The sequence below is a fragment of the Centroberyx affinis genome, unplaced genomic scaffold (genome assembly GCF_046629955.1).
Source record: "Centroberyx affinis isolate AG114_WGS23_722 - 3 ecotype Tasmania unplaced genomic scaffold, CSIRO-AGI_Caff_v1 ptg003644l_1, whole genome shotgun sequence".
Classification (NCBI taxonomy): domain Eukaryota; kingdom Metazoa; phylum Chordata; class Actinopteri; order Beryciformes; family Berycidae; genus Centroberyx; species Centroberyx affinis.
This window is the reverse complement of record NW_027281552.1, coordinates 22,316-36,394: the sequence shown is the minus strand read 5'-3', so window position 1 is coordinate 36,394 and position 14,079 is coordinate 22,316. Positions and strand designations below refer to the sequence as shown.

Below are 14,079 nucleotides of genomic sequence, written 5' to 3'. Positions count from 1 at the left end.
TTAATTAACATGAACACCAAATGATTACCAGACACATTAGTTAACTGTTAATTAAGTGTTAGTTAATGCTTATTAAGCATTAACCCTTAATTAATGTACCCTTATTGTAAAATGTTCCTAATTAAACATGTATTATGTATGAGGTGTCTTGCAGGGTAGGGTCAGTGAGGCTTCCAACTGGGCCAATATGTCCTACTTAAACCGACTGAAAAGGCTTGACACCCTATTGAAATTAAACTAAAAAATAAAGATATTGGCAGCAGAGGCCTGCAGAGGTCTTTCACCGCTCCTCTAAACAGTTGCAAATGTCCCTATACTTGGATACCAGATATATAAATCTAGCACACACAATGCATCCTTGGGATCAGTATTGACAATCAGCGATCTCACTGTTGTAACACCAATGAGACTAACCAACCTCCCTGGTAGCCTCAGATGGGCTAATGCCACGTTCACATCATATCAGAAGAAGCGGAAGAAGTGTTTAAGTCATACTTAAACACTTCTTCCCACTTGTAATTACCACTAGGAGACTGACTTGAATGTTTTTTCCCAGTCGGCAGGTCATTCCATATTTCCTCTAATAGTGGCTGGTAGTCAATTAAAAGCCGGGTCTCAGATAATGGCCGGGGCCGTGGTCGACACGAACAAATTAAAGCCGGCCCCAAATACAGGCCGGGGAAAAAAACCAAGGCAAAAACAACGGTGGATACCGGTAAACTCCTGGTGCCTGTTATATAATGTAACTGTAGTTTGTAGTAACGTAAAAGTGCCACAAGATGGCAGTATGCCACAAGACGGCTCGGCCGGCAGAAGTCTCTGGAGCGTGCCGTCGTCGATTACCGTAATTATCAGTAATGCATTGCATACAAAAAAACGGCTACCTAACGAACCCCAACAGAAGCAGATCAGAAAACAAGGAGGCTTCGTACTAAAATATGAGCAAATATACTTATTAAACAGAGGGAATTAGAAATAAAGGCCTGTCTCTAATATAAGCCTGCTTCCAATGCCTGGTACCCTCTGCAGTTGAGGTAAATAAAGGCCCAGGCCAATATTAGAGGAAATACGGTATTTAAGGTAAATCCAACGTGACGTGAACAAGGCATTACTCAATCCCATCCTCGGTGTACCTCTGTGTACTTGCTCGCTGTGTATATCAGAGGGAAACAACGTGGTGGATATGGTGGCCCAGAATAGTCAAAATGAAATTATTATATCAATAAATAATTAAACCAATCAATAATTAAATGTGCCATATATAAACCAATAAGTAATTACATAAATCAATAATTAAATGTACCATTATTCTATTAAAACTCACCAATTATTCTTACAAACAGTTCATAATAGCCCTTTTCACAATGCTGTGCTGCAAACAGTGCTGCATTTAATTCATTTTTCATTTCATAATAACGTTATGGTAACACTTTACAATAAAGGTCACTAAGTTATGGGTTATTTAATGCTTAATAAGGGTTAGTTAATCCTTAATTAACAGTTAAATAATGTGTAATTCACTAATGGGGTACATTTCATTATTGATTGATTTCATCATTTATAGATATGATAATTTCATTTTGAGTATTTTGGGCCTTGTAACAATGTTATGTAATAACACCGCATTATGTAATAACTCGACAAAATGTAATAAATTTTCACTTCATTATCTAATAACACCCGCATTTTGTAATAATCTGCCGCCTTTTGTAATACACAGCCTGAACGCAATATGTAATAAATTTCCCCGCATTTTGTAATAAATTATTACATATTGCGGTGGTTATTACGGTGGAGTTGCACTTTTTTTTTGATGAAAATGTAATACTATGGTGCATTATGTAATAACCAACCAAAATGGATGTCTTCATTCATAAAAATCGTTATAACATTATAACAACAATGTTTATTTTATGGATTCTAGCCATACTGGCTCAAAATTCATTTTAAAAAGATACTATTAGTTCAGTAGATTAGTATCTTTCATTGGTCAAAACTACATTATGTGTCACTGTATTCCTTAGCTTAATGTACCATACTGTAGTGGTCAACAACACTATGGATGAACATTTAGACTATTAAGTATTATCTTTAATTATGTCTAAGTATTTAAGTAATTAAGTGAAAAACAACCACAGCATATAGCCTAACAACATACTGATTTGCAGTGGATTTCTAATATACAAACAGTTCAGTTTTAACTTGAAAAAACTACTTATCAAGTAGCCACGATAGAAAGTATATACTACAAAATGCGGCAGATTATTACAAAATGCGGGTGTTATTACATAATGAAGTGAAAATGTATTACATTTTGTCATGTTATTACATAATGCGGTGTTATTACATAATTACAGGCTTCCATAGGTGGAGGCATTCAGTTCACTTTACCTAAAATCGGTAGTCATTTACCTAGATTAGTAAGCCATAAGAAATGTTAGAGGAATATGAACTGAGCATGTAAACTGCTGCTGATTCCTCTTTACACCCGATGAGGAAAAGAAATCACGTTGAAATCTTATAGATATTTATTAATATTTATAAGTGAAGCTCCAGCACTTGCCCCCAGCATGCGAGCACGTCTCCAAACTGCTTTTTAAGAGTTCTGTGCGTTATCATATCGTTTACTCCCTGCAGTTTGAGCCCAGGCTTGCCTCCTGCTCAAATAGCTGCCGGCCCTTAGATAAGGAAACATGAATCAAAAAGTGCAATTACTTTAGCAGCTGGTTTAGTGACATTTACTCACTTAAGTTTTTGCCTTTTTTTATGTCTGTATGTTTTATGAGTGTGTATATGTGTGTTTTGCACATATTTTTGTGGCATGTTTGGTGTGTGTGTGTGTGTGTGTGTGTGTGTGTGTGTGTGTGTGTGTGTGTGTGTGTGTGTGTGTGTGTGTGTGTGTAGGCCCCCGAGGGTGAGCCTCAGCCCATGACAGAGGTGGATCTCTTCATCTCCACCCAGAGGATTAAAGTGCTCAACGCTGACTCCCAGGTACTGCACAGTCTACCGCTTTGACTGAAGATGTTATTAGGTGCTTGGGAGGAGCTCACGCATAAGAGCCAGGCGTGTAACGTGTTCGCGTGTAACGATTTTTTGCCATGCACAGTGCTTAGGGGAGTTATGGTGTGCACAGGTAAGACGGTGCAGAGCCCCAAGAGTCGTGAAAATGTGTGAGATGCATACAAAGGAATGTAGCTTTTACACAATAAAAACTGTATACATATAACATACAGTTGTACACACACCGGCCACTTTATTAGGTACACCTGCTTGTTAATGCTAATAGCCTGCTCCTCCAAATAGCGAATCATGTGGCTGCAACATCATAATCAAGATGCATGGGCTAAGAGACTTTGACCGTGGTCTGACTGTTGGTTCAGCCTCTCAGAAACAGCTGCTAGAGTTTACAGAGAATAATGCGATAAACAAAAAAAAAACAAAAAAACAAGTGAGCGTCAGTTCTGTGGCCGAAAACACCTTGTTAATGAGAGAGGTCAGGGGAGAACGAACTGGCTGGTTCAAGCTAACAGAAAGGCAGCAGATGCTTCAATAGTAGCTCTTTACAACAGTGGTGTGCAGAAGGGCATCTCACAACACACACTTATGATAAACACAGCAACAGATGACCAGCCGGCACTAAATAGGTGTACTTAATAAAGTGGCCGGTGAGTGTATATGGGGCTTCCCCCAGGAAAGCAGGAAAGTGGGTGTGGAAGCGGGTGGAGGTGTAGGAGGTGGAGGTGGAGGCTCTATGACAACCAATCTTCTGTGATGGGAGGAGAACACTTGATAACCCCAATGACATACCTGCTCTCACCCTTATTTCTTTAACATTTTTCTACATAGGTGCTCTCCCAAAATAGCACAAGCGATTAGCAAAAGCTAATTGCTTCTGCTGAGTCAGATAATGTGCACTGATATTGACAGGAAGTTAAGAGAAATATTGAAATCATAACTCTGCTCCCTGGAAGCTCTCTTTAGCCTCTTTAGTCCTCTTGAAGTACTGTTAATGGCCATAATTAGTCATATTTTATATTTTATTTCATTGTTTGTTGCCCACGGACCCCCATTTGATGAGATGTTGTCTCTCGAACCCAAATTTGAGAATATTTGTATTGTTAGATATGATTTTGTCCAGAATTTCATGACTATCTGTATTGTAGGTAGAGAGATAACAGTGAAACTATCATCAAAACAGTCATTCTACATTCTCTAATTGTGTTAACTTCTTGTAAATGAAATATTGCTGAAGTTTAACAATTCATGAATTTGCTGGGGACCCCCTGCAACCCCCTCAAGGACCCCTGGTGGTCCCCAGACCCCACGTTGAGAACCATTGGCATATGGTTTTTGTTTGGGTCAGGTTAAATTTTACAAGCGTCCCTGTTAAGTTAGTTAGGTTTTGATGTGTTTTCTAACCTTATTGTAGATGATATAAGGCCTGTGTTGTGGTTCTCTGTGTTCCCACCAGGAGACCATGATGGACCACCCTCTGCGGACCATCTCCTACATCGCCGACATTGGCAACATCGTGGTTCTGATGGCGCGGCGCCGAATGCCTCGACCCGACTCCCAGGAGAACGTGGAGGCCTCGGACCCCGGCCAGGACAACAAGCGCCAGTACAAGATGATCTGCCACGTCTTTGAGTCTGAGGATGTGAGTCCAACAAGAGCAGATGCGTTTGTTGCTTCTGCTTGCCAGAAGGGCAAGCATGTCCATGTGCTGATGTACTGTATCTAAGAGGGACGATTCAACAATTGCCATCGATTCAAATTGCTTGTGGAAGCATTTGGCTTCTTAACCTCACATTCATTTCAAGTTCCCTGGTTTCCTGATAAGTTACATTTGTTTGCCTGGTGTCCAGCCCCCGGGAATCGCAGTCTTCAGCACTTTTTGAATTTCCATGATGATTCATAGGGGTCTGGACGCAAGCCTATCCACCGGCAGTTAATTCGGACAGATACTGTCCAACATACATGATTGGATAGTCGATGTAGGCGGGACAAACCTGCTTAGGACGAGCGTTACAGAGCGACAACAACTACCAAAACGGCAGCGCCAGCAAAGGAATTGGATGATAGCGAGCTAGATTTAGCGATTTTGTCAGTCCTTAATAAACTTAATAGCATCGATGAATTAAAACAGGAGCAATCAGCATGTTTAAAAGCTCAGAAGTGAACGCTGTCATGATCGCTGTTGCTCTGAGGTGCTTCCAGATTACGTCAATCTGCTTTGCTACTGTGATTGGTCAAAGATTTTGATAACTGACACCAACCAATCAGTTGGGGTGAGAAATTTGCATAAGCTTGCGTCCAGACCCCTATGAATCGCCCTGCAAAGTCAAAAAGTGCTAAAGACTGCGATTCGTGGTGGCTGGACACCAGGCAAGTAAGCTGTGTCATTTTACATTAGATTGTTTGATTTAGGTTTTCCATATTGTTTGTTGGACTTTTTATTGTAAGTGGGATAAATTATTTTTTGAGGATATAACAGTACCGTAGTAGGTAAGTGTATGTTTGGCAGTATTGTTAGCAGTGGTGGAAGAAGTACTCAGATCTTTTACTTAAGTAAAAGTAGAAATAACACAGTATAAAAAGACTCTGTTACAAGTAAAAGTCCTGCATTCAAAATGTTACTTAAGTAAAAGTACAAAAGTGTTAGCATCAAAATGTACTTAAAGCAACAAAAGTAAAAGTACTCATTATGCAGAATGGCCCATTTCAGAATAATACAGTATATATTATATTATTGATGCATTAATGTGTAAGCATCACTTTAATGTTGCAGCTGGAAAAGGTGGGGCTGATTTCCACTACTTTATATACTGCTGGGTAGCTTACAGTATTCTATAATAATACATCACAATTTATTAGTTGATTATATTTTGTATTAATAATCTGAATCTGCAAAGTAACTAGTAACTTAAGTTATCAAATAAAGGTAGTGGAGTAAAAAGTACAATATTTCCCTCTGAAAAGTAGTGGAGTAGAAGTATAAAGTAGCATGAAATGGTAATACTCAAGTAAAGTACAAGTACCTCAAAACTGTACTTAAGTACAGTATTCGAGTTAATGTACTTAGTTACTTTCCACCTCTGGTTGTTAGTTTGAAGTTGTAGTAGTGAGCTATTATTGGTGATATGACACATAGCTGGCAAGCATGTAACTAGATCTAAGCTAGTTTTCATTTGTTTATGTCTCAACGTTCATAGCTACAGCTTTGTCTGGCTATGATACATTTTCTGTCTTTCTTTGTTTCTTTCTTTCTGTCTTTCTTTCCTTCCTTCGTTCTTTCGTTCTCATTGTTTTCTCTCCCCATGATGCATTGCACTTCACAGTTCCCTGGGTCCCCTGGTGTGTCAGTGCTGGCCGTCCTCCATCCCTCTCACCTCACACACACACACACACACACGCACACATATTCATTTACCTCTCTGTCATATTCTGAACTTGTTTTTTTCCTCGACTTCCTCTCCCTCAGCAGTAGTCTGATCACAGCGTGCTTGACCTTTGGCAGGTATCTATGTGAACGAAGGTCCTTTCCACACATGAGACTCCGTTCTCTCCTTCATATGAAAGTGTTGTTGGTTTAGATGGAGAACCAGTCTGCCGATGCCAGCTGAGACAGCAGAGCTACACGGCCATATGTTCTTGGGATCTATGATATGTCAATGAGCCATTTTATTCTCAGCTCAGCTCAGACAACTCTCATTCATCTCAGTTCTCTATCGTTCTCTCATCCCTCATTTACTTTATAGTTCCCCATCCATTATCTCCATTTCTCAACGCGCTGCAAATATGACAGTGAAATTCTGCACACCTGTAAATCACAATTGAAGTCCTCAACATTACCATTTGTGAGGACTTGAATTTGAGCAACTTACTGGAGCATGGATGATGTAAATGGTGACATCAGTAGCTGGAAAAATTGTAGGAATTTGTATAAATGTGACAATACTGTTGCTATGGTTGATACTGGGGACAAATACTGATGATTGTTGCACTAGGCCCTCTAACCCAGTGGTTCTCAACATGGGGTCCAGGGACCACCAGAGGTCCTTGAGGGGGTCCCCAGCAAACTGATGAATTGTTAAACTTCATCATTATTTCATTTACAAGAAGTTAACACAATTAGAGAATGTAGAAGAATGAGTTTTGATCGTAGTTTCACTGTTTCACTCTCTACCTACAATACAGATAGTCAGTTCTGACAAAATCATATCTAACAATACAAATATTCGAGATACAAAAATCCGAGAGACAAAATCTCATCAAATGGGGGTCCGTGGCTCTAATGTGGACTAAACTAGCGGTCCTTGATATGAAAAAGGTTGAGAATCACTGTTCTAACCGTATTGGCATATCTTAAGGTTAGGGTTAGGGTGGTGTCCTCCAGGGCTCAATTCTTGGGCCTTTATTATTTAATCTGTACATGATCCCACTGGGACGGATAATTAACAAATATAACATTGGTTTCCACCAGTATGCAGACGACACCAAATTGTATATGTCGCTAGCACCTGAGGAACAGAGTCCTATTATGAACCTTATAAATTGCTTAGATGACATTAATATGTGGATGTCTCAGAACTACTTCTTTTTTTAATATAGGCACATGTCCGTGGTCTTACTTAACTCAATCGTTTGCTGCTTATATGCGCTGCATTCTGTGTATGAAATAAATTATGATGGATTGATTGATTTATTGATGATACTGATTAAATTGTAACTCTCCCACCTCCCCCCTACCCACCACGACTACCACTAGGCCCAGTTGATTGCTCAGTCCATTGGGCAGGCCTTCAGTGTGGCTTACCAGGAGTTCTTGAGGGCCAATGGCATCAACCCTGAGGACCTGAGCCAGAAGGAGTACAGTGACCTGCTCAACACCCAGGACATGTACAATGACGACCTCATCCACTTCTCCAAGTCTGAGAACTGCAAAGACGTAAGTGTCAGCCCCAAACTGTCATCTCTGATATCATTGGCTCCAGCTGAAGATATAGGGTTATCCTGATTGGTGGTAACTGACATGTCAAGGATCTGTAACAATGTTGCAGGCAGCCATGTTTGAGTTTAGTTGTGATAGCGTCCAGCATATAGGGTTGATGAATCTTGTTTTAACATTAGTCTAATATTCAATAAAGAAGCCAGTAGAGCTATTAAGGTCCCCTGTTATAGGAATTCAAATTTTCTTTAAGTATATATATGATCATGATGATTAAATTATATTTTCCAAAAAAGAATTTCCTCTTTTACAGGCTTTTTTTGTGGTGGATTGTTTTTTTTATTTTTCATTTTTTGTATTTGTTTTTGTTTTGTTTGTTTTTTATTTAAAGGAATAGTTCACCCAAAAATGAAAATTTTGTCATTATCAACTCACCCTCATGGTGAAGTTTGTATGTCCATATAACACACAAGTTGGCTAGTGCAGTTCTATGTCAGCCTTCTCCAAAACAACTGAAGTGGCTGGGAATTGGTTCTTTAGAGTCCCAAAAAGAGCAAAACATGACAGTAAAATTACTCCAAACAGCCTGTGTAGCATAATCCAAGTGTTCTGAAGCCAAACGATTGCAGTCCAAAAGAACAACAGTAAAAAACAACAGTATTTAGAGCAAGTCTTCAGTAAAACCGTTGTTTTCGAAAGTGTTCATGCTTCTTGTCCTGCTCGATGTGAACATGTGATATTTCCACATTTCTGTGTATTGTTAAAAGATCTCTGATGATATTATTGGTTGGAATTTTTATGGATGCCATCTGGTGCGCCATTACATAACCACTAAAAATGTTTTCCAGAAGGAAGGGGGATTTTGATCTAAAAATACAAGAAAATAAAATTTTGCAAATTTTTTGGCATTTATTGTTAAATAAATAAATGTATATTATGACATGGAAAATTAGCTAACAAGGTGATTTTTTTTTTTCATGTCATTGTTAAAATGTATGTACATTTTTCTCTTTGTGCATGTCTGCTTGTTGATTGCATGCTGTCACCTCCCCTAGGTGTTCATAGAGAAGGCTAAGGGGGAGATTCTGGGTGTGGTCATAGTGGAGAGTGGGTGGGGCTCCATCCTGCCCACAGTCATCATTGCCAACATGATGCATGCTGGGCCGGCTGAGAGGTCTGGTCGGCTTAACATTGGGGACCAGATCATGTCCATCAATGGGACCAGTCTGGTGGGACTGCCACTGTCCACCTGCCAGAGCATCATCAAGGTATATTATAGTGTCTGTGCATGCATATGTGTGTGTTTGTTGAGCTTTAAGCCTTCAGAGTGAGACATTTAATAAAATTAATAATAATGAATACCGTATTTCCTCTAATATTGGCCCGGGCCTTTATTTACCTCAACTGCAGAGGGTACCATTCCTTTATTGGAAGCAGGCTTATATTAGAGACAGGCCTTTATTTCTAATTCCCTCTGTTTGATAAGTATATTTGCTCATATTTTAGTACGAAGCCTCCTTATTTTCTGATCTGCTTCTGTTGGGGTTCGTTAGGTAGCCCTTTTTTTGTTACTGCAATGCATTACCGATAATTACGGTAATCGACGACGGCACGCTCCAGAGACTTCCGCCGGCCGAGCCATCTTGTGGCATACTGCCATCTTGTGGCACTTGTACGTTGCTACAAATTACAGTTACATTATGTAACAGGCACCAGGAGTTTACCGGTATCCACCGTTGTTTTGTCCTTTGTTTTTTCCCCCGGCCTGTATTTGGGGCCGACCTTTATTTGTTTGTGTCGACCACGGCCCCGGACATTATCGGAGACCCGGCTTTTAATTGACTACCGGCCACTATTAGAGGAAATACGGTTACCTACCCGAGCGTAGCAATATTGGAGTGGATCTATTCTTCTTGACAATACACTGGTGAATGATGTTGTTATCCTGATTATTCCAGGACTGTTGACAGTTGATGCTGCACCTAGCTAGGAACCATGAGACTGTACAGCATCTGTACTTGTTTGTGTGTGTTTCTGTACAAACAAGCAATTCAAAGTGAGTCCTCTTTCTGTTTTGGTTGAGGCTCTATCTATCCTGCACATTTCATGCCAAATCGTACCCTGGGACAAATGGGATTAACAACACATAGAATTGACCAATTTACATGGCAATGGTCTCATTATGCCATGCTTTCAAAATAATTTGAGAATGATGTATTGAGGTACATATTCTACATGTCGGGGCTTTAATTAATCACCATGAATGTGCTCTAGAACTGTACAGAATCTGTACTTGTTTGTTATTATATTGATGCTGGTTTTGGTCTTGAGTGTTTGATTTTTAGAGGTCTGTAACACTTTGTTTTCCTATATACTGCATTGTTGCATTTGTGATCACTGGTAGATGTCATTTAATTTCTTACTACATGCACATAATTTATTTTTTTTGTGTGTGTGTCGAACATTTTGTGGCCCAACTGGAATTTTTGTATCAAAATCGCCACTGGCATTATATCATGTGTCTTTGGTATGGCATTGTGCAAACAGCAACTGACGCTATATTGTTTCCTCTGTGCAGGGTCTAAAGAACCAGTCCCGTATCAAGCTGAACATAGTCAGATGTCCTCCAGTGACCACCGTACTCATCAGACGGCCCGACCTCCGCTACCAGCTGGGCTTCAGCGTCCAGAACGGCATTGTGGGTAGCACTGATGAATCGCTTTGCAATTTGCTAAAAATCGCAATGTACTGCAGAAAAGTTGGTAAAATATTGGAGTCATTCCTATGTTCCCAGGGTCCTATGTTCCCCAGTTCTACATATGTGCTCTCCCAGGGTCCTATGTTCCCCAGTTCTACATATGTGCTCTCCCAGGGTCCTATGTTCCCCAGCTCTACATATGTGCTCTCCCAGGGTCCTATGTTCCCCAGTTCTACATATGTGCTTTCCCAGGGTCCTATGTTCCCAGGGTCCTATGATCCCCAGCTCTATATAGCACATAATGGGAACCTGAAAAAGATGTTCCCCAGCTCTGTATTCGCTTAATATGACATGGGCTATTGTGGGATAAAACATTCTTAGTAGTTTTGTGGATCAAACCCAAGTTTGAGTCACGTTTGAGTAAAATTCTATCCACAGACTCTTTAATATTCTCTGCCGGGTCAGATTTGACCCGGAACACCACAGATGTAACAATTTTTTTTTAGAGACCTTCAAAATCAAATAAAATGATAACCACTGGTTTTGTTGTGTTTATATAGCTGTTTTGACGCCTTGTTCCACTAAAAATACTGGATAATATTTATGAAATATTTGAACTTGAAACGGTCAAATTTGACCCGAACACAATAGGAGGGTTAATGTGTGTTAACAGAATATTGAACTGGGGAACAGAGGACCCTGGGAACATAGGACCCTGGAAACATAGGACCTTGGGAACGTAGGACCCTGGGAACATAGATACGCTCCCAAAATATTGAAGAAGGTTCATGCTTTCAGACTCGAGCCCTGTTCTCTCTCCCCCTCTCCCCCCAGATCTGCAGCCTTATGCGTGGGGGCATCGCCGAGCGGGGCGGGGTCCGGGTGGGTCACCGCATCATCGAGATCAACAGCCAGAGTGTGGTGGCCACCCCCCACGAAAAAATTGTCCACATCCTGTCGAGTGCTGTGGGAGAGGTGAGCCATGGGGTCAGGGGTCACGAGGTCACTATTAACATAGAAATGGCAGAATCAAAATCTATTTCATCTACTGGACGAATACTATGTATATGCTGTACATTCAACATTCTATAGCTGTGCACATTTGAGAAGTATGGCAAAAGTAAGTTACTAACAGTGCATTGGTTGATCACACTATGATGAAATTGCCCCACATTTTCTTTTACAAATATTGCATCTGGTCTATGATCTATGATGTAAACCCTTCCTTGACTTATCCACGAACCAGTAATCATTCATTTACATTAATTCACCCCTTAATTCATGCAAAATCCCCTTATAAGGAGTTATTAATGGAGGAGATCCCATCAAAACCTCCTTAACCTTGCCTCCTTACTTTCTAATTTAATGTCAAATTCAGGTAGACAGGAACTTTTGCACAAATGGCATGAAAAACCCATTAATTACCAGAGTCTCTGTGAATCAACCCATGAATAAATCCCTTGTAAGCCCATGATACTAACCTTACTTTTTTAAAGCTATGTTATTTTTAATGGATAATTAATGGAGAAATTAAGGACATTTCCGGGATAAAATTAAGGGGTTTGGATTTGTAGTGCTTCTTGAAGCTTTCCTGTACATTTCCGGTACATTTTTGGTGCCCGCCAAAGCATTTTCTGCTAGTGCCAAAGTGGGGGAAAAAAACAAGGGAATGAGGGGAAATAAACAGCACTTATCTTTTGACTTTTGGCACAAGTGGAAGAGATGAGATGTTTGAGTTGGCAACAATGAATGCTGACTGTGGGCAACCCTCCAAAGACCTATTCTGTGACAGGAAAAGCCTGGAATTAAACAACCTATTCATGTTTCTCTCTCTCTTTTTATCACTCCTCTCCCTTTCTCTCTTTATGTCTGTCTCTCTCCCTCTCTCAGATCCACATGAAGACGATGCCTGCAGCCATGTACCGCCTGCTGACTGCCCAGGAGCAACCTGTTTACATCTAACAATAACCCCTGACCTCACACACCCTTTAAACTGTCAACATTCAACTTTCATCCCTGACCCCCTGTCCTCAACCCCATATACTGTACATCCTACCTGAACTACCCATCTGTCCACAGTTAATGGAATACGTTGAGTTTTTGGTTGACCAATGCATTGTCTCGTTGGTCAACTTATCCGTTAAGTGATGAGAACATAGACACCAAAATCATCCATGTGTCCCTGGTAGATTGTTCATTATGTTGAGTGATAGTATAGGTTCCATGCTAACACTTTAGCATACACTATTTAAGGCCACTAGCATTTTCTTCAAAGTGAGAAAATGAGAACTTGTTAGCAGCTCTACAGCTAAATGGTAAGTAGTCTTAAAAATGATATGCCGTTAAGTCTGGCAGTTTTGTGTAGGAGATGATATACATGATATTACATGAAATATGATTGAAAATGAGGTAGTGTTTTGAACTAGGCTACTTTCTTGGAGCATTGCTTGTTTTGTTTCCAAAGTGTGCATGGTGTAGGCTATTATTGGAGACTGTAAGGCTAAAATCCACCTGAAATTGTAAAAAAAACAAAACAAACAAACCTGGCTACAATATTTAATTTCCTAAAAGTATTAATATACTGCCATGCCATAATGAAAACCACTAACAAGTTTGTATTACTAAAATGTCCGTCTTCTTACTTTTGATGCTAGTGGCCTACTATCACTCAACAAAGTGTATGCTAAAGTGTTAGCGTGGAGCCTGCTATCACTTAACATAGTGTATGCTAAAGTTTTAGCATGGAGCCTACTATCACTCAACATAGTGTATGCTAAAATGTTAGCATGGAGCCCACTGTCATTCAACATAGTGTATGCTAAGTGCTACCATGGAGCCTACTGTCACTCAACATAGTGTATGCTAAAGTGCTAGCATGAAGCATGGGAGCCAACTATCTACTTAAGGATGATTTTGATATGTTTTCATCACTTAATGAATAAGTTGACCAACAAGACAATCTCTTAAAAACTTTGTGTATGACTTTTAGTTTCAAGTCATCACTTCCTTCATAAGGCACAGCCGACGGGACGTGACTGGAGACCGAAGACTCTATAGTGTTAGAAGTGGAGCAACCACATGCTGCTGTTGACTCGCCCAGACTGGCATCTGTCTCTCTCTCCCATCCATTGCCCAGTTGTTGACTCTCTTTTGTCTCTTTCCTCAACACCGTCTCGCAAAATTTTGTGAAATGAGCGCGAACTTTGAAACGCAGATTTGCGTGTTGTGGACGCGAATTATGTTGCGGATTTATGTTCCTCCACCACAAACTGGATTATGTGACAGTAGCAGAAAATTGGACACGCCATTTTCATATGTCCGTCACGTGAAAAGCTTAGCTAACGGTTACGTTTAGGCACGTAAATAACTCACTAATACCCCTCACCCCTCCCCAACCTCCACACCGTTACTTTCCAGCCAATCTCGGAACCCG

The 14,079-nt window shown here is 40.2% G+C and overlaps 1 protein-coding gene across 1 annotated transcript; it reads left to right on the top strand.

Moving 5' to 3' along the window:
- Window positions 1–2,904: 2,904 nt before the first annotated feature.
- LOC139661897 (amyloid-beta A4 precursor protein-binding family A member 1) lies at window positions 2,905–12,608 on the top strand (the record flags this gene model as incomplete). Its single annotated transcript, XM_071540471.1, has 7 exons — window positions 2,905–2,991; window positions 4,472–4,657; window positions 7,769–7,948; window positions 9,004–9,216; window positions 10,527–10,646; window positions 11,481–11,621; window positions 12,537–12,608. Coding segments are annotated over 7 exons (999 nt in total), but the record flags the coding sequence as incomplete, so codon positions are not given.
- Between the last annotated feature and the right edge of the window lie 1,471 nt (window positions 12,609–14,079).